At 55.5% G+C, this 19924-nt stretch overlaps 1 protein-coding gene across 1 annotated transcript; it reads right to left on the bottom strand.

The window, feature by feature from the left end:
- Nucleotides 1-14735: 14735 nt before the first annotated feature.
- On the bottom strand, nucleotides 14736-18317 carry LOC120973966 (uncharacterized). Its single transcript, XM_040400303.1, has 5 exons — nucleotides 18163-18317; nucleotides 16719-17222; nucleotides 16508-16613; nucleotides 16058-16204; nucleotides 14736-14747 (listed from the first exon to the last, which is right to left on the bottom strand). Exons 1-5 carry the CDS (start codon nucleotides 18315-18317, stop codon nucleotides 14736-14738), a joined length of 924 nt encoding a protein of 307 aa, XP_040256237.1.
- Nucleotides 18318-19924: the final 1607 nt, after the last annotated feature.

The raw sequence follows: 19924 nt of genomic DNA on the forward strand, positions 1-19924 counted from the left end.
TCATCATACTTTTTATCCGCATAACCCAAAGGAAGCGCTTAATGTGTTTTCTACAACTCTCCTAGGGCTGGACGAAGAAGACGGAGTGGATCCATTGTCCGGCCCCGCTGCCCGAAGAACCGGCCGTCCCACTTCTGACGAAGATGCTGGTCCCGGCGCCTTACAAGGTGCCAAAGAAGACGGCCGAGAAGGAGGCCAAAAAGACCCGGGGCGGCCTTCGTCGCCGCGGCACTTCGGACACAATATCCGAAGGCTCTGATGCCCGTTCCGCCTCCGAAGAGGACGACGAGGAGGGGGAAGATGAATCCCCTGCGGGGGGAAGAAAGAAGAGGACGGCCTCCGCACACTTGGAGGCCGAGTTGCCTAAAAGGGGAAAAGCTCCTCTTCCGGAGGAGTCTACTGCCGCCGCCGACAGCGGCCCGGCATGGGATCCCAGGGCCCAGCCCATGGTGAATTCGTGAGTATATTGAGTCCGAGTACGTTTATGCGTCCAGACTCATCATGGCATAATATTTTAACCTGAGCCATATTTTTTGTAGTCCGGCGAGGTTCCGTACCAAACAATCCTCATCAGAGGATTCACTGAGCTCGGATGCTATGGAGAGCGGGACGCCCCCGAAGGCCCCTTCCTCCAAACAGGTGAATAACACCGAGGCTTGGTCCCCGAGGGACCCCGGCCAAGGAGGAGAGGGAAAGACCGTGAAGGCGGCGCCTGGAGGTCAAACTTCAGGGGCCGGACACATGGGGGAGAAAATTCCCATGGGAGCTGATGGCGGGGGCCATCTTGAATTCGGCTCCCAGCCGGATGCAATTCTGGAGACCAATACGGCTCCAGAATCAAGCAGGTAGCCTCTCTCGGCTGGAGGGGGCATGCCTGTTCCACCGGCAATCTCTTTCCAACCAGAGGTGTCGGATGCTTTTTTGGTGGCGCTGAAGTGCGCCTCCATCGTCGATGAACACCGTGCCCTTATGGGTGCGGTGATTGAGAAGATTCAGTCTGCTGAGAGTGGACTGATTGGAGCCTGTATCAGTCTTATAAAAGGTTTTGAGGTATGTTTTATGAGGTTACGAAGAGTGTCATGGTATGGATAGTAGCCCCTGATACACTGTTCGGTGAAAGAAAGAACCGGACAGAGGATCAAATTTTTGTTCACAGGAAGACTCATTGGATGACATCTATTTCTCTTCTGTCATAAGCAGGCATCTGTAGCGGCTGCTGCCTCTCATACTGCGGAGGTCTCCAGACTGAATCAAAGTCTAGAGCGGTCCAAAGAAGAACTTGGCCAGTTGAAAATGCAGTTGGGAGATAAACAAGGTATGCGCAAGTCTTGCTCGCGTTTATTGCGAATGAATTTTCAGTATGATAAAATATGTTTCATGATTTGCGCTAGGGATGATGACCGAAGTCGAGGCTCTTAAGAAGGCTGTGGCCGAGGCCGAAAAAAAGGCAACCACAGAGCAGGCTCTTCATGAGAAGCACGAGGCCAGGGTTATTGAAGCTGAGCAGGAGTTGCAAGAGGCCGTGAAGAAATGCAACCTTGGAGCAGAGTTTAGCGGAGAAAGAATCCGAACTCACCAAGGCACATCAGGCCACGAGCGATGCCCGGGGGGAACCCAAAGCGCCCTGCAGGGGATCCAAGAGGCGAGGAAGATCGCGGCGGGTAAGGCTTTTTCCATGTAAAGCAAGTATTTGAGGAGAAAATCATGTTTCTAATTTGAATTCGGATTTCTGAGGGGTATTTGCTGAGCTACCCCGCAGCATATCGGATGCCGACCAATTCTACCGAGCCGAAGAAAGGAACACTGCGGATAAGCTCTTCTGGTCGCAGTATTTGGCACCGAATTATCCGGTGCCTTTTGTCGATCAACTGAAATAGCTGATCGACCTGCATAAGGCAGCGGAACTAGCCATGAAGGATATGATTATCCGGCTATGGCCCGCTGAGCCGATTCCAAGCAGCTACTTCGGGCTCGTGAAGCGGCTTGTGAGTGCCTGCCCTCGACTTGTTGTCATTAAGTGGTCGGTCTGTATAGAGGGTGCGTGAATGGCCTTCGCCCGCGCAAATGTGCATAGGGGGAAGATGGATGCTGAAAAGCTGATGATCGAAGGACCGCCAGAGGGGAAGGAGCACCGCAAGCCCGAATTATATTATGAGAGTGTCCTGAAAGGATCCTACCTTGTAGCGGAGCTATGTACCAAGGACATTATATTTCCATGAATGCAAATCATGTTGTCCTTTGTAATGTTTGAACAAGGTCATTTATATTATTTATTGCCTATTATATAAAAGTTTATCCTCCTGCGCGGCCGTTTTATATATTAATCCTGAGAGTTGGCCAGTCGTCGGCTTCTGCCCCCACGTAAGAAGTACGGGGGTGTTCGGGATAGACCTGATCACTCTTTATCCCAATTTTGGGTCCTTCGTAGGAGGTGTTCAGCAGAACGAACCAGGCAATCAGACTATAGGGCTTTATCGCTCTCACTGAGCCATAGGAGCTTTAGGAAGGTAGGCGCAGCCCCTGGTGTTCGGAAGACCGCACGAGGGGCTCTATAAGCACCTGATCGGAAGAAAAAACCGATCCATCACACGCTGCATTGGTTATGGCATTATGCGGGAGAAATCCTTAAAGATTTTACAACCTCTCGAATAGCTGACCAGCTCTCGCCGTATCATGACAGTCAGCTCTACTGAGGTGCTCGTCCGGAAGAACCGGGACACAATCGCAGTAGTTCTCCCAGTGCTACCTTAGCCGATATAGCGGAACGTAAGGTACCAAAATGTGGGAGCCGGGCAAACCCAACTATTGACCCAAGACATGATTCGGAGCTGATGCATATAATGCTATAGGTTCGGGGATCCGAACTTATGTGAAGGTGTTCGGACTTTATTGCCATATTATGGGTAAAACGAAGCCCCTGGCACATTTGAAGGCATATCGTGGTGTACGGATGCCACTTGACAAAAGAATTTTAATAAGAAATAGCAGCAGATAAGCGTCATATGAATCCATATGTTGTATTTGAATAGTACGTCGATGCGTATAAGTACAGGTAATGTGATAAAAAGGAAATATGACTATGGAACCTGCTGAGACCAGGGGGAAGAAGCCGTGTGCGGATCCGGAGTATAGTCGGATAGTCATCACGGGGAATATCTACGGATTCCCTTGCGCGTTCGAGCTGCCTCCATATCGCCCGTCCTGGTCGGTGCAAAGGTGAACCTGTGATGGAAATGTAAGAAATGTTTGCGTGCCGGAGAGCGGTTGAGCCGCTGAGTGCGGCCTGTCCTGGCCTTCGCCGGAGTGTTTAATTGAGCTCTGGACGAGCCGGGCTATCCTGCCGCGAAGTAGTTCGGAGTCCTTTGACGGTGTCCGGGAGCCTGGCCGTCGACTCGAGGTTCGGTTGCAAGGTGCTGCTCGTTGCTTCTGCTGTTAAGGCAGCAGTGTACTCGTTGGTGCCGAAATAAAGTTCGTCCTTGCCATGAACCGAGATGACGCCGCGTGGACCAGGCATTTTGAGCTTATGGTAGGCATAATGTGGCACCGCGTTGAATCGAGCGAACGCGGTTCGTCCGAGCAGTGCCTGATAATCACTGCGGAAAGGGACGATTTCGAAGATTAACTCTTCGGTACGGTAATTGTCTAGTGATCCGAAGACTATCTCAAGGGCGATGGAGCCTGTATAGCTGGCTTCCGCACCTGGGATAATGCCTATGAAAGTGGCTTTAGTGGGTTTGATCACCGAATGATCGATGCCCGTCTTGCGCACTATGTCCCGGTAAAGCAGGTTTAGACTGCTGCCTCCATCCATAAGGACTCGTGTGAGGTGGAACCCGTCAATTATTGGGTCGAGGACTAGTGCGGCCGGATTGCCCTGATTGGCGTTAACCGGACGATCTGTGCGGTTGAAGGTGACCGGCCTTAGTTTATATTGTGGGACGACTAGTTCCGTTAAGTCGGCATCCCTAAGGGTGCGTATCCGGTCCGGGTTGGGAATTTGGGTGGTGTTTACCACGTTCACCGTTTGGATTTGCGGGGAAGATTTCTTTTGCCCTCCTGTGTTCGATGATCTGGGCTCTTCGTCGCCATCATAGCTTTGAGACCCCCCTTCTCTGTTTTTGGCGCCTGCCCTGCCGGCTTGTTTGAAGACCCAGCATTCTCTGTTGGTATGGGTGGCTGGCGTTCCTGGGGTGCCATGAATTTGGCATTGGCGATCGAGTATGCGGTCCAGACTAGATGGACCCGAATTGTTATTTTTGAGTGGGCCTTTCCGCTCACTGGAGTTTGAGCCACTAACCCGGCATTAACTGCCGTAGCTTCGGCGTTTTCACCATATTTGCGGCGCTTGTGTTTGTTGCGTCGTGGTTTGCCGTTGCTATCCCTGGCCTCTGATGCGCTAGGCTTCCTTGCTGTGTTGTTGCTACGAGCCAACCAGCTATCTTCGCCCGCGCAAAAGCGGGTCATAAGTGTCGTGAGGGCTGCCATGGATTTTGGCTTCTCTTGGCCTAGATGTCGGGCGAGCCACTCGTCACGGATATTATGTTTAAAGGCTGCTAGGGCTTCGGCATCCGGACAGTCGACAATTTGGTTCTTTTTAGTTAGGAAACGAGTCCAGAATTTCCTGGCTGACTCTCCGGGCTATTGTGTTATGTGACTTAAATCGTCAGCATCCGGTGGTTGCACATAAGTGCCCTGGAAATTGTCCAGGAATGCGTCTGCCAGGTTCTCCCAACTTCCAATGGAGTTTGCCGGCAAGCTATTCAGCCAATGCCGAGCTGGCCCTTTGAGTTTTAGCGGGAGATAATTGATGGCGTGTAGATCATCCCCGCGGGCCATGTGAATGTGGAGGAAGAAGTCTTCGTCTTCGGCACTGTCCGGAGCGTTATTGTCTCTTGTGCCGGCATCGCTGCTTTTGCTATGGCGGGACTTAGAGCGGCGCCGCTGACGCCGGTGCTTGGATTGCTTCTTGGAGGGATTATCCTCCGTTGCCTTATCGCCATAGTCTTCTTTGGGGGTTTCCACCATGTATATATCATAGGAGGTGGCAGTCCAGCGCCCTGTGGGCGGTGGTTCCTGTTCGTCTCCTGCATCGTCGTCCATACCGTCGATGTCTTCGGAGCCGAAATCGAGCATGTCGGTTAAATCGTGACAGTGGCTACTAAGTGGGTGGTGGGTGGGGAGCGAATTTCTTTGTCGTCCGCATCCCACTCTAGCCGGACATAGTTTGACCAAGGGTCTCCTGACAAGGAGAGAGACCTCAATGAGTTTAGCACGTCGCCCAGTGGTGAGTGCTGAAAGATATCCGCGGAGGAAAACTCCATGTTCGGTGCCCAATCAGATTCGATTGGCACGGATGCAGGCAGTTCGGAGCCCGTGGCCGGGGACGAATCCAAGTGTCCGGCAACACGAGTCTCATAAGAGGTGAAGTCAGTATTCGACTCTATCGCCGCTACGTGCACGGCCTCCGAGGCGGGGTCAATCCACCCGTCCTCGGACGACACGATCTGCTCCGGATTGAGGGCCGGAGTAGTCGTAGGTGTGATCTCCCGAACACTGTCCGACGACAGAGCTAAGTCATGCTCGTCGTGACTGTGCGGCACACCTGACATGGGCTCGAATCCATCGAAGATCAAGTCTCCGCGGATGTCGGCAGTATAGTTCAAGTTTCCAAACCTGACCTGATGGCCAGGGGCGTAGCTCTCGATCTGCTCCAGATGGCCAAGCGAGTTGGCCCGCAGTACGAAGCCGCCGAATACGAAGATCTATCCGGGGAGGAAAGCCTCGCCCTGGATCGCATCATTGTCGATGATCAAAGGATCCATCAAGCCTTTATCGCGACGGCACAGTGGAACTCTCAATGAAAGCACCAATGTCAGTGTCAAAACCGACGGATCTCGGGTAGGGGGTCCCGAACTGTGCGTCTAAGGCGGATGGTAACAGGAGGCGGGGGACACATTGTTTACCCAGGTTTGGGCCCTCTCGATGGAGGTAATACCCTACTTCCTACTTGATTGATCTTGATGATATGAGTATTACAAGAGTTGATATACCACGAGATCGTAGAGGCTAAACCCTAGAAGCTAGCCTATGATTATGATTGTTGTCGTCCTACGGACTAAACCCTCCGGTTTATATAGACACCGGAGGGGGCTAGGGTTACACAGATTCGGTTACAAGGGAGAAGATCTACATATCCGTATTGCCAAGCTTGCCTTCCACTCAAAGGAGAGTCCCATCCGGACACGGGACGAAGTCTTGAGTCTTGTATCTTCATAGTCCAACAGTCCGGCAGAAGTATATAGTCCGGCTGTCCGAGGACCCCCTAATCCAGGCCTCCCTCACCTGGGGGTCGAGCCTTCGATCGACCTTTGGGTGCGCTTCTTCTCCTTGAAGCAGCAGGGGCCGAGGGCCGCGGAGATGTCCGAGTTCGGGGCCGCCGTCATCTCCAAGCGGTCGGGCGCTGACTGCATGAAGATGCCGCTGGAGGATTCTGCCAAGAAGTGGCAGAACTCTTTCTTCTACGTCTGCAACCCCGGCATGGACCGCATCAACTCGCCGCTGAGGGAGAAACAGAACTGGGGGTACTACCCGAAGCATCCGCCGCAGGAGGTGCTCAACCTGTGCGAGCGGGTGTCGGTGATGAAGGAGCGGGAAGGGCTCACCGGCACCATCCTCATCACCGCCTTCATCGTCTGCCGAGTGCTGCCGCAGCAGCAGCGTAGCCACCTCATCGGTCAGATGACCTGCCTTCAGGACCACAACCGCATGGCGAACTTGCGGCTGGGGGCGGACAAGGTCGTGCGCCGGGTCAACGACATCTCCAAGGCCAACCTGCGGGACGACTGGGAGTTCGGGAAACCCCCATACAGCCACGCGAACCCGGCACCGATGGTGAGTCCTTGGTCTTCATACTTTGCTGCCTCCCATCTTCTCATTCGCCCCGACGCGACGCGGGAGGTGCATCTGAATGCCATCGGCATCCTTACGACCGGGAGCGGACGCAGGTCATGCGCGTTGCCTCGGAGGAGCCTGAGGCCCACGGCGGAGGGGAGGGGACGACCTCCGACGCGGGTGCAGGGCACCGAGCGGGTAAATTTGTCTTCACTTCTTGAGTCGCCGGTCGCGGCACGGTTTTGGGGTGCTAACGCAAGTTGCTGTCGTAGTGGCGCCTGGTGGAGGAGGCGGCGGCGTGGCCGGAGACGGGTCGTCTCGGGGGGCGCCGGCGGCGAGCCGGCCGCACGGGAAGGACAATGTCACACCACGGGCTCCGGCCGTGAAGCGCACGGCGAACCCGGCCAGGGGCGCGAAGCCGCCCGCCAAGAGGAGGCGTGGGGCTCCGCAAGAGAGGGCGGCGAGGCCCGCCATTCCGGTTGTGCTGGGGTGAGTTCCTTTCTTGCTTGGACCGAGTGGCTCTGCTTGGCTCTTGCGTATTTACTCTGTCTTGGGTTCAGGTCGCCGATCTCGTTGGCGCTGGCGGCAGCGGACGCTGTGTCCAATGAGGGCGCCGCATTCCGGAGGAGCCGGTCTGACACCGTCGACCGGGACGAGGAGGAGGAGGAGCGGGCGGATCCGGATCTTGGTCTGGACCCGGCCGACACCGAAGGCCTGGCCTGGCGGGACCGGAACTGGGCCGAGGCGCAGTTGGAGGTGGCATCGATCCAAGCCTGGGTTGACGACGTGGGGGCGGGCCGTTGAGGAGCCGGCGTGGCCCGAGATGCCGGCAGGGACGATGGCGGCGGCGACGGTCTTCGTGCCGTCGCTGGAGGGGGCGCGACCAAGCCGGCCGTGCGGATGTGATGGACCTCGACCAGGAGTTCGTGGTCATCGGGGACGACACCCCACCGCGAACCGACGTGGTCGAGCGGACGGGGGCCGATGGAGAAGGCGGCGACATCGCCTTGGAGGAGGAGCCGCGGATGGCGCCGGAGGGGGCACCTCAGACACCTACAAGCGAGGCGCCGCTGGTGGTGGAGCCGCAGGCCACTCCAGCCACCGGACCGGCGACGGAGCCGGTGAGGGTGCCGGAGAGGGCGCCGTCCGCAGGGGAGGCGGCCATCGGAGAGCCCGCCCTGGTGCTCAGGTCAGGGGGGTCGCCGGGCCGTCGGGTCGCAGCCAGCGCGGAGCGGGACCAGCGATGTCTTCTTTGGGCCTCTCACCCAGGAGGAGGCGGCAATGGCCGCCGTGACCCCGCGCCTGCGAGGGCGGACGGACCGGATCCTGGCCTTCGCCCAGGCCGAGGTGGAGCAGACACGGGAGCTGGAGCGGCCGTGTTCATAAGTTTCCCTTGCTTTCTGGCTTTCTTTTTCTGTTGCTTCTTCTTCGTGGGGGCGCGCTAGCGCACCCACTGGGTGTAGCCCCCGAGATTCGGGCCAACTACGTAGCAGTTGGGTCGAATCTTAAATTGATGTCTTGTGTTGATCGTTGCCTTCTGCAGCAACTGGACTCCTACCGGGTCAGCGTCATCAACCGGCTTCTGGAGACGCACCGGCAGCTCAAGGAGAAGCTCGCCACCAAGGAGGAGGAGCTCCGCGCCGCGACAGGTATTCTTTTGCGTGCTCTTTGTTAGTGGGGGCACGCTAGTGCACCCACTGGGTGTAGCCCCCGAGATTCGGGCCAACTGTGTCGCAGTTGGGTCGAATCTTAAAATAGTACTTTGATTCTGAATCTTCCTTCTGCAGTCGAGGTGCTGTTCTGGAGGACCCGACTGCCCGCTTCCGCTACGGTCGGCTCGTTGCCGACGCTGGCCGGCTTGGAGCCGATGTGGCGAGGGCGAGGGCGGAGGCGACGGGAGCCCGTCAGGCGCTCGATGAAGCCAGCCGGCTGCGGGAGCAGCTGGCGGGCGACAAGGGCCGTCTTGAGGCCAAGGTGGAATGCCTCAAGGCAGAAGCCGCCAAGGTTGTGGAGGCATAGCAGGCCCTTGCCGAGGCAGACCAGCAATGCGGCTAGCTGGCCGACGACAAGGGTCAGCTCCAGGCCGAGGTGGAGCGCCTGAAGGCGCTGGTGGCCGCGGCGGAGGAGACCCGTCAGGGCGAAACCCAGCGCCACGAGGAGGCCACGAATGCGGCCGAGGACAAGGACGCCGAGCTGAAGGTGGCCCTTGCCAAGGTCGCCGATCTGGAGAAGACGCGCCAGGAGTGCGACCGCGCCATCGCCCGGGAGCTGTGCGGTACGTTGCTCGAAGCGCAGCACCTGGAAGAGTCCTTCTCCAGTAAGTGCTTTCCTTGGGTTTTTTGCCGGGTTGGGACCCCTGCTTCTTGTCCTTGGTGACTTTCTTCTGACTTGCTTTTCTTCTTAACAAGGGCCTTCCCGGAGACGCGCCAGCTAGTGGAGGAGGCGGTCCGCTTTCAGCGCGACCCGCAGGGGATCATCGGCTCTACGACTGACCCGCAGGTGGCCTTGACCTTCCCGAAGATCGTGACCACCGCCGTGGCCCGTCTGCGAGTTTTGAGCGAGCAGATGGGGTGGCTCTCTGAGGCCGGCGCGGCGATGACGGCGGCCCTCTGGCCGGGTTCCCTCGCGCCGAACAGCTTCACGCGGCTGGCGCGGTGGTTGGAGGCGGCGCCGGATCGGCTCCATGACTAGCGTGTTTCTGCCGCTCGTGCTGGCACCGAGATGGCGCTCAGATTCGTGATGTCTTGGCATCCGGACCTATTGCTGGACGCGTTGATGGGCCAGCGAGCCGACTCGGAGAGCCAGTTGCAGGTGGAGGCCGGCTGGATCGCTGCTCGGGCCAGCTACATCACCGGGTTCGCCTTCCACGACGAGTTCCGGCCGAAGTGGGCGGAAGACGGCGGAGTCGTGCCTGCTGATGACTACAGCCTGCTTCTGGACGACCCGGAGGGCAGCTCTGAGGAGACGGATGTCTGCCGCGACGCGGACGCTGAGGAGGGGGACACCGGCACCTCGGCGAACCCGGAGGTCGTCGAGGGAGATGCCTGAGGCTGCCTGTTTTCAACTTAGTAAAAATTTCTGTTAGGTAGCAGGTCCACCCACCCACTGGGGGTTTCCGGGTGTAATGAATTCTGGCCCTGGGCCTGTTTGAATTTGAACTGGTGATGTATAAATTTCGTGAATGTTTGCACTCTTGCTTTTTGTCTTTTGTGCCGTTTTCTTGCAATTTTCCCCTCTCGGGCTCCCCCCGCCCCCGCGAGTCTGTCGGCCGAGGCTCCGGTCTGTGACAAGGAGTTCGGCCTTTGAGAGGAGCGCACAGTACTTAAGCTGTCGAAATGTTGAGCGCGAGCGAAACACCCACTGGGCCGGCTGGCGGAAATCCGGCGAAGCCGGTTGGCGAGCAGCCGGTCGTGCGGTGGTGTTACAAGTGACGGGGCCGGGTTGATCGACCCGACGGTATGTATGAATTTCGTGGATGCCTGCTCTTTTGCTTATCGTCTGTTGAGCCATTTTCTTGCGACTTTCCCCTCTTGGGCTTCCCCCCTCGAGTCTGACGGCCGAGGCTCCGGTCCGTGACAAGTAGTTCGGCCTTTGAGAGGATCGCGCTATACTTAGGCGTTCGAAACGTTGAGCGCGAGCGAAACACCCACTGGGCCGGCTGGCGGCAACCCGGTGAAGCCGGTTGGCGAGCACCCGGTCGTGCGGTAACTTAAAGTGGCGTGTCCGGGTTGGGTAACCCGGTGGTCCTTGACTTAGTATTCGTGGCATGCTGGTGCTCTGGCCTTGCGCGCTTGCCGGTCGACAGCCGAAGACGGTTCTGTGGCTTAAGGCAAAGAGGGAGGCCGCGGCGATCCCAACGCATCAGGAATCGCTGAGTAAGACCCCCAAGATTGCCAGTGTCACGCCCAAGATGCGACCCTATCCTAAAGGAACACGAAGGTCCCACCAAGGATAGAAGCGCATCTTGAAGACGCTTTTGCAAGGTGGATATCATTACATCAACATTACACAAAATTTGGGGATACATACAAGGCATACAAATGCCGCAAGAATACAACAATACAACATACATAAGATCAACATCCGGCTACGGATGAATCACAAACAGAAGCTCAAACGACATCCACCCTGCTAGCCCAGGCTGCCGACCTGGAACCTATCCCTGATCGAAGAAGAAGCAGAAGAAGAACTCCAAAACAAGTAAACATCGCTCTCGCGTCATGATCATCGCAAAAACCTGTACCTGCAACTGATGTTGTAGTAATCTGTGAGCCACGAGGACTCAGCAATCCCATTACCATGGGTATCAAGACTAGCAAACTTTAATGGGAAAGGAAAAGGATAAGGTGGTGAGGTTGCAGCAACGACTAAGCAAGTAGGGTGGCTAACTTACGCAAATGAGAGTGATAAGAGAAACAAAGGAACGGGCGTCAACTAGTAATGATCAAGAAGTGATCCTGAGCTCCTACTTACGTCAACCATAACCCCGAAACCGTGTTCACTTCCCGGACTCCGCCGAGAAGAGACCATCACGGCTACACACGCGGTTGATGCGTTTTAATTAAGGTCAAGTGTCAAGTTCTCTACAACCGGATATTAACAAATTCCCATCTGCCACATAACCGCGGGCACGGCTTTCGAAAGATAATACCCTGCAGGGGTGTCCCAACTTAGCCCATTATAAGCTCTCACGGTCAACGAAGGATATTCCTTCTCCCGGGAAGACCCGATCAGTCTTGGAATCCCGGTTACAAGACATTTCGACAATGGTAAAACTAAACCAGCAAGACCGCCCGATGCGCCGACATCCCGATAGGAGCTGCACATATCTCGTTCTCGGGGCACACCGGATGAGCAGTCCGTACAACTAAAACTAGACCTCAAGTTTCCCCGAGGTGGCGTTGCAAAGGGCTCTAGTTCGGACCAACACTCGGAGGAGCACTGGCCCAGGGGGTTAAATAAAGATGACCCTCGAGAGCGTGACTCCCAAGGGAAAAAGGCTAGGTGAGGCAAATGTAAAACCAAGGTTGGGCCTTGCTGGAAGAGTTTTATTCAAAGCGAACTGTCAAGGGGGTCCCATAAATCACCCAACCGTGTAAGGAACGCAAAATCCGGGAACATAACACCGGTATGACGGAAACTAGGGCGGCAAGAGTGGAACAAAACACCAGGCATAAGGCCGAGCCTTCCACCCTTTACCAAGTATATAGATGCATTAATAATATAAGAGATATTGTGATATCCCAACATAAACATAATCCAACATGGAGCAATCTTCATCTTCACCTGCAACTAACAACGCTATAAGAGGGGCTGAGCAAAGCGGTAACATAGCCAAACAACGGTTTGCTAGGAAGGGTGACAAAGGTTAGAGGTTCATGGCAATTTGGGAGGCTTGAGGAGCAAGTGATAGGTAGCGCAGCATAGCGATAGAACGAAGCAACTAGCATAGCAATGATAGTAATGAGATCCAAGGTGACGGACATCTTGCCTGAAATCCTGCTACGAAGAAGAACGAGTCCATGAAGAAGATGAAGCCACGAAGACGAACGAATCCTCATGATCGCAACGACACGGGAACTATCGAGAAGAAGCACACAACAAGGTAAACACACCACACATGAACAAGGCATGACGCTCAACCAAGTATGATGCATGACAAGGCTATATGAAGCTACTCATGACAAGAGATGATGCATACAAGAACAACACATCAAGGCAAGTTTAAATGAGGCCGGAAACAACATATAACAATTCCGGTAAGTTCTCATATGCAAATTTCAAAATTGGTCCAGAACTGAACAAGCATTAAGTTGAAGTTGTTAAACAGCAAGTTAAAGAGCACCATGATGATCTACACGAAATTCTAGTCAAGTTACATATAAATTCATTATAATCGGAGCTACGGCCTAGAAGATATGAGCAAAACAAGTTAAACATGGCATTGATGCAAAATGCATACAAACATCAAGCAAACACCTCAAAACAAGGATGCAACATGATAATATGGAACTACATATAATTCTAAGCAAGTTTGATATAGAGCATGCTCAAAACGGAGCAACGGTGCAACACATACACTCCGAACAAGATATAACAACAATCTGTCGAAAACATCAACTAGGCATAATGCAAGCATCAAAACAATATGCTACAGCAACTCAACGTGAAAACAAAAGGCATGGACATGATTTACAGGTAAATTGCAACAAAACATGAACACTGAGCTATCTCCAGAAATCACTAGAACAAGCTCAAAAGGACATGGCAAGATTGCAAATAATAACAGATTCACAGACTTGGCAGAAATACTGGACATGGCAGAAATAACATCAGGTTGCAATGTTTAGAGCTATCAAGCAACATGCTACAGGAACATATCATCTCAAAGAAAGGCATGGAATGAATCTACTAATGGCATATAACAAAAGTCCCTTACTAACCATAAGACAAAAAGGCATAGAAGATATGATGGCAACCATGTAAACATAGCAAGTTTCGTTATCAGGTTTCAGACTTAGCAGAAAACAGAGCATGACAGAAACTATAATATGGAGGCATCTTTGTGAGCTTGATGCACTCATCACAAAGCAATGCATGACAAAACAAGCATTCCTACAGCAAGATGGCATGTTTATCAAGCTATCCATGGCAAGATAAAATTCATAGCATGTATGGACCAACTACAACAAGCTTGGCAAAATTGAATAACACGTAAACAATCTGCCAGGAACATTTTATAGCCAAAGTAGAGCAAGATTGAGTCATGCTATGACACTCCATAATTGCAAACAAGGGCATGGATGGAACAATTACAACAATATCTACAAAACATCGTTACTGAACATCTCCAAAATATGCATGAATCTCTCTGTACCATCAAGTTTACATGGCAACAAAATAACAGCAGACAAAGACTTGGAGAAATCACCAAGTTCCTGAAATCAGAAACATTACGGGGCCTAGTTTGCATGCTTGTGCTAGTCACCACAGAGATCAAAAAAATACATGGCATACACCACTGGAAAGATGGCATGGCATAAAACAAAACACATGTAGAGCTCATACTCATAAGATGCACAGATAAAATGCAACAAAAATAACAAATCGCCAAGTTCTGATAAGTAACAGCAGATAACAGCAACTAGCACTCTTGCAACGATGATTTGGGCATCAAGATGGACTCAAATGAACATGGTGCAATGGAACAAAATGAAGAGCATCATGAGGCGAATAATTCAATATATCACACGCACGAAACGGAGCAGCATGCATGGAGTTATGGCATGACAAAGTGGGCACCAGAATGTAAAATTCCCAGGACTTGGAAGAATTTGAGGGGGGAAGTCAACCTGCGGGATCAGATCTGGGCGCGAGAACCGAGGCGGGGCCGGCTCGCCGGAGACGAAGCGGCAGCGGCCGGAGCGGAGGGGAGGCGATGGCCGGTGGGCGGGATCCGGAGGCGGGCGCGGGATCCGCGGCCGGCGGCGGACGGCGCGGCGGGATCCGGGCGGATCCGGGGAGCGGGCGGCGAGGCGCAGCGGCTCGCCGGCGGGGCGGCGGCAGAGCTCGCCGGCGGCAGGGAGGAGCCCGGCGACGGTGGGGACGGGCGACCGGCGGCGGGGCGAAGGGGCGCCAGGGCGGCGCGGAGCTCGGGTAGGAACGGAGGCGCTCGAAGCCCGGCGCGGGGACGGGCGGGCCGGCCTCGGGCCTCGCGGACCCGCAGCGGCGCGCGGCGGTGCTTGCCACGCGGCGGCTCCTGATTGGCGCGGGGGCGGCGGCTAAGGGCGGCGGACATGTCCGGGCGGCGGGGATTTCGTCCGGTGGCGCGAGGAGGGGGAAGGCTAGGGTTTAGACTGCGAAAAAAGGAGGGGGAGGAGTTTATATAGGTAGATGCAGCTAGGGGAGTCCAAATGAGGTGCGGTTTTTGCCCACACGATCGTGATCGAACGACCGAGAGCATGGAGGGGGTTTTGCTGGGTTATTGGGCCACTTTGGAGGGGTGTTAGGCTGCACACAAAAGAGGCCTTTGCGGTTCCCCGGTTAACCGTTGGAGTATCAGAGGACCTCCAAATGGCACGAAACTTGACAGGCGGTCTACCGGTGGTGTAACAAGGCCGCTTGGAAAACCTCGGGCCATTCCGAGAAAGTTTAACACCCGCACATGAAAAGAGGCAAAAGGGGCGCCGGAGGACATAGGAGTGCCGAATTACAAAACGGACAACGGGGAAAATGCTCGGATGAATGAGACGAACACGTATGCAAATGCGATGCACATGATGACATGATATGAAATGCAGATGATGACATGGCAAAGTGCGACACGCAAGCAAATTACATGGCAACAATGACGAATAACTGGCAGACACCTGGCGCATCGAATCCGGGGCGTTACAGCCAGCCCCCAAGCCCCCTGGTCGAGCGAGTCAGACCGGTGGCCGGGTTTGATGAAGAGACCAATAACGCATAAATGTGGGAGACACAATAGCTTGGTCAGAAAGGGCAGCCCCCGAGCATCGTTCGGGGACCCCATAGTTTTCAGATGATTACAAAAGGCATCGATACATACGTGCACACGGCTAGCTATAAAATGGGCGGAGGAGTTCTGTGTTCCACGGCCGAGTTGTTTCTTCGCCGGCGGTGTCCCTCTTGCGCTTGTTTGACTTGCGGGCATCGATGAGGTAGTTAGCATTGCAATCGCACAAGGCTTTGCTGACGATGAAGGGGCCCTCCCATGGGGAGGACAGCTTGTGTTGGCCGGTCTGCTCTTGGACGAGTCGGAGGATGAGGTCTCCCTCCCGAAAGGCGAGGGGCTTGATCTTCTTGCTGTGGTAGTGCCTCAGGCCTTGCTGGTAGATGGCTGAGCGGCTGAGCGCTAGGAGACGTGCTTCTTCAGCAGGTCGACACCGTCCTCGCGGGCATCTTTGGCTTCGGCTTCGGTGTATATCGTGACGCGCAGCGAGTCGAACTCGACGTCGGTCGGGATGACGGCTTCCGCTCCGTAGATGAGGAAGAACAAGGTGAACCCGGTCGACTTGTTTGGTGTTGTTCGGAGACTCCAGAGGACGGCCGACAGCTCGTCGAGCCAGCTGCCGGCTGAACAGATGAGCGGCTCGACAAGCCGCGGCTTGATGCCGGATAGGATCAGGCCGTTGGCCCGCTCGACCTGGCCGTTGGACTGCAGGTGTGCAACGGAAGCCAGGTCGAGGCGGATGCCGAAGACGGAGCAGTACTGCGTGAGCGCGCCCTTGGCAAAGTTGGTGCCGTTGTCCATGATGATGTTGTTTGGCATGCCGTAGCGCACTCCGATGTCCTTGACGAATCAGACGGCCGTTGGCCCGTCAGGTTTCTTGATTGGCCTTGCTTCGATCCTTTTGGTAAACTTGTCTACCGCCACCAGCAAATGCGTCATGCCGCCTTGGGCGGTCTTGAAGGGCCCCACTAGGTCGAGTCCCTAGACCGCGAAGGGCTAGGCGATCTGGATGGTCCGAAGTGCCAACGCCGGCTGGTGGCTGCGCTTGCTGAAGCGCTGGCATCCCTCGCACTTGAGGATGAGAGTCTCGGCGTCTTTGAGGGCCGTGGGCCAGTAGAAACCATGGCGGAAAGCCTTGGCCACCAGGGACCGCGAGGCGGCATGGTGCCCGCACTCGCCCTGGTGTATGTCGAGGAGGATATCAATGCCCTTGTCTTGCTCGACGTAGCGCTGGAACACGCCGGTGGGGCTGCGTTTGACGAGCTCGTTGTTGATGATGTTGTAGGCAGACGCCCGGCGCTGCACTTGCCGGGCTTGGGTCTCGTCCATGGGGAGGACTCCGTTCTCCAGAAACTCTGAGATGGGCAGGGCCCATGATGGCGCCGTCACCACGGCAAAGACGGCCACCATGGCGGGTTCTGGGATGGCAGCCCCCGAGCCGAGTTCAGCGGCCCCTGGGTTGGGAACAGCGGTGCCCAGGTCGAGGGTTGCAGCCCCCGGGCTGGGTTGAGTAGTCCCCAGGCCAGGCTCGGCAGTCCTCGGGCCGAGTTTGGTAGTCCCCGGGCCGAGTTGAGGTGCGGCCGGGTCATCCGGGATGTAGATGGATTCGGAGTCGAGAGACGGCTTGACGGATGGCTTGTGCAGGTGCTCGAGGGAGACGCCAGACGGGATGGATTGCCGGGACGAGGCGATCTTGGCGAGCGTGTTGGCCGCCTCATTTTCCGCGTGCGGGACGTGGAGGAACTCGCAGCCCGCGAAGAATCCAGACAGCTTCTGAACGAGGAAGCGGTAGCTCGCCATGTTGTGGTCGCGGGCGTCCCACTCGCCGGAGCACTGCTGAACCACCAGGTCCGAGTCGCTGTAGCACAGGATGCGCCGGATGCCGAGTTCCTTGGCAAGCCGGAGGCCATGCACAAGGGCTTCGTATTCGGCGACGTTGTTGGAGGCGGTGAAGTGGATCTGGAGCGCGTATTTGAGCCGGTCGCCCTTCGGGGAGGATAGCACAATGCAGGCCCCTAGGCCGAGACGCATATTCGAGCCGTCGAAGTGCATGCGCTAGTGCGTTGAGTCCGGCGGCGGCGGCAGATACTGGGTCTCGGTCCAGTGGACGAGGAAGTTGGCCAGAGCTTGGGACTTGATCGTAGTGCGGGGCTCGTAGAGGATGTTGTGGCCGGCTAGCTCGAGCGCCCACTTGGCGACCCGGCCAGAGGCATCCCGGCACCCGATGATTTCGCCGAGAGGGGCCGTGCTGATCACGGTAACGACCTGCTCTTGGAAGTACTGCTTCAATTTCTTGGTGGTGAAGTACACGCGTAACACATCTTCGGATAGTGCGTGTAGTTCTGCTTGGAGGCAGAGAGAACCTCGCTCAGGTAATAGATGGGACGCTGGATGGCTTGGATCTTGCCCTTCTCTGGTCACTCAACCACCATCACCGTGCTGACCGACCACGAGGTTGCGGCGATGTTGAGCAACAGCGGCTCCTTCTCGGCCGTGCGGCCAGGACGGGTGCGGTAGAGAGCATGCGCTTGAGGTCCCGGAAAGCCTCGTCCGCCTGGTCGTTCCATTCGAACGGCGTCGTCTTCTTCATCAGCTGATACAGGGGCAAGGCCCCCTCGCCCAGCCGGCTGAGAAACTGGTTGATCGAGGCCAAGCAGCCGGTGAACTTCTGGACATCGCGCAGCCGAGACGGCTTGCACATGCGCTCGATGGCCTTGATCTTCTCCGGGTTTGCCTCAATGCCGCGCTCCGAGACGAGGAAGCCGAGTAGCTTTGCGGCGGGGACGCCGAAAACGCACTTTTCCGGGTTGAGCTTGACCTTGTACTCGCGCAGGTTGGCGAAGGTCTCCTTCAGGTCATCAAGGAGCGTGAGGTGCTGCTTGGTCTTCACCATGATGTCGTCCACATAGATGTGGATATTGCGGCAAAGTTGCGGCAGCAAGCATTTCTGCATGCAGCGCTGGAAGGTGGCGCCGGCATTCTTCAGGCCGAACGACATGGTGATGTAGCAATACGCCCCAAAGGGTGTGATGAAGGACGTCTTTAGGGCGTCGGCCGGGTCCAGCTTGATCTGATGATAGCCGGAGTAAGCATCCAGGAAGGACAGGAGCTCACACCCGGCAGGGGAGTCAATGACTTGGTCGATCCGTGGGAGGGCGAATGGATCCTTGGGGCAGGCCTTGTTCAGCCAGGTGTAGTCGATACACATGCACCAGGTCTTGTTCTTCTTCAGGACGAGGACTGGGTTGGCCAACCACTCGGGGTGAAACACTTCCATGATGAAGCTTTTGGTGGCCTCTTCACCAATGGTTTGTCTCTTCTCTTCGGAAAAACGTCGCAGGGGTTGATGGACAGGCTTGGAGTCCTTGCGGACGTGAAGTTTGTGCTCGGCGTACTTCCTCGGGATACCCGGCATGTCCTTTGGGGTGCATGCAAAAATATCCCGATTCTCATGGAGGAAGTTGACGAGCTCGCCTTCCTATTTGTTGTCGAGGCGGGTGCTCACAACAACGTACTAGCTGCAGCTGGGGTCTTCCGGGTTCAGCTTCACTTTCTTGGTCTCCTTGGAGGGCTTGAACGAGGCCTCGTCGGCCGGCTCCTCGGCCGGGATCGGTGGGACCGACGCCTCTTTGGCCAAGGCGACGATCCAGTCGAGTTCGCGCCACTCCTCGGCTACGACTAGCGACTCGGCCAGCTTGGCACCGTCTCGGGGGCACTCTATGGACTTGCGGTAGTCGCCGGTGATGGTGATGAGGCCCTTCGAACCCGACAGCTTCATCTTTAGGTAGGCGTAGTGGGGAACCGCCATGAATTTGGCGAGTGCGGGCTGGCCCAGCAGCGCTTGTGTCACATCCTAGCTAGTTCATGCATTAGAGTGTTGCATCATGTCTACTTTTCACAGAAACTTGAAATGGGGATGCCAGAAACCCCCAGCACCCCCCCTGAACACAACTAGGGTTTACTAAAACCCTTTTTCAATGAACCTGAAATGCCCTCCATAAATGTTCACCATCTTTGGTCCTGGCTAAAACCTCTGCCAAAAATGGTTTCATATTTTTGGAGGCTATTCTGGATTTTTCACCAAGCCATAAGTATTTGCATTTGGGCAATTTAAATCCTATAAATATTTTGAAATGCCCAAATAATCTTGAAGGTATTTTTAGGCTGTTGAGAATATTTTCAAATGTGCCTCTGAATATTTTCAGGTTTTTCCTAAATGGAATAGTATTTCTACTATTTCAAAACACAGAACAGAAACAAATAAAAAAAAGAAAAACAGAAAGCAGAGAAGGAACTTACCTGGCAGCCCACCTGGCGGCCCAGCACTGTGCTGGCCCATGGCCAGTCAGCTTCTTGCTCCCGCCAGAGCAGGCACAGAGGTGACGCCGGCGTGCGCGAGCTCACCACGACGCCACCTGCTTGCCGCCTCGCCCGTGGACGAGCTGGACGACCTCCATGTCGCGCCCCCGAGCCCCTGGACACCCCCATTCGCCCCCATCGCCTCTCCCTCGCTCTCTCTCGCCATGGCCGACGCAGCCGCTGCCACCTCGCCGGCGTAGC

The sequence above is a fragment of the Aegilops tauschii genome, chromosome 2, assembly GCF_002575655.3.
Source record: "Aegilops tauschii subsp. strangulata cultivar AL8/78 chromosome 2, Aet v6.0, whole genome shotgun sequence".
Taxonomy (NCBI): domain Eukaryota; kingdom Viridiplantae; phylum Streptophyta; class Magnoliopsida; order Poales; family Poaceae; genus Aegilops; species Aegilops tauschii.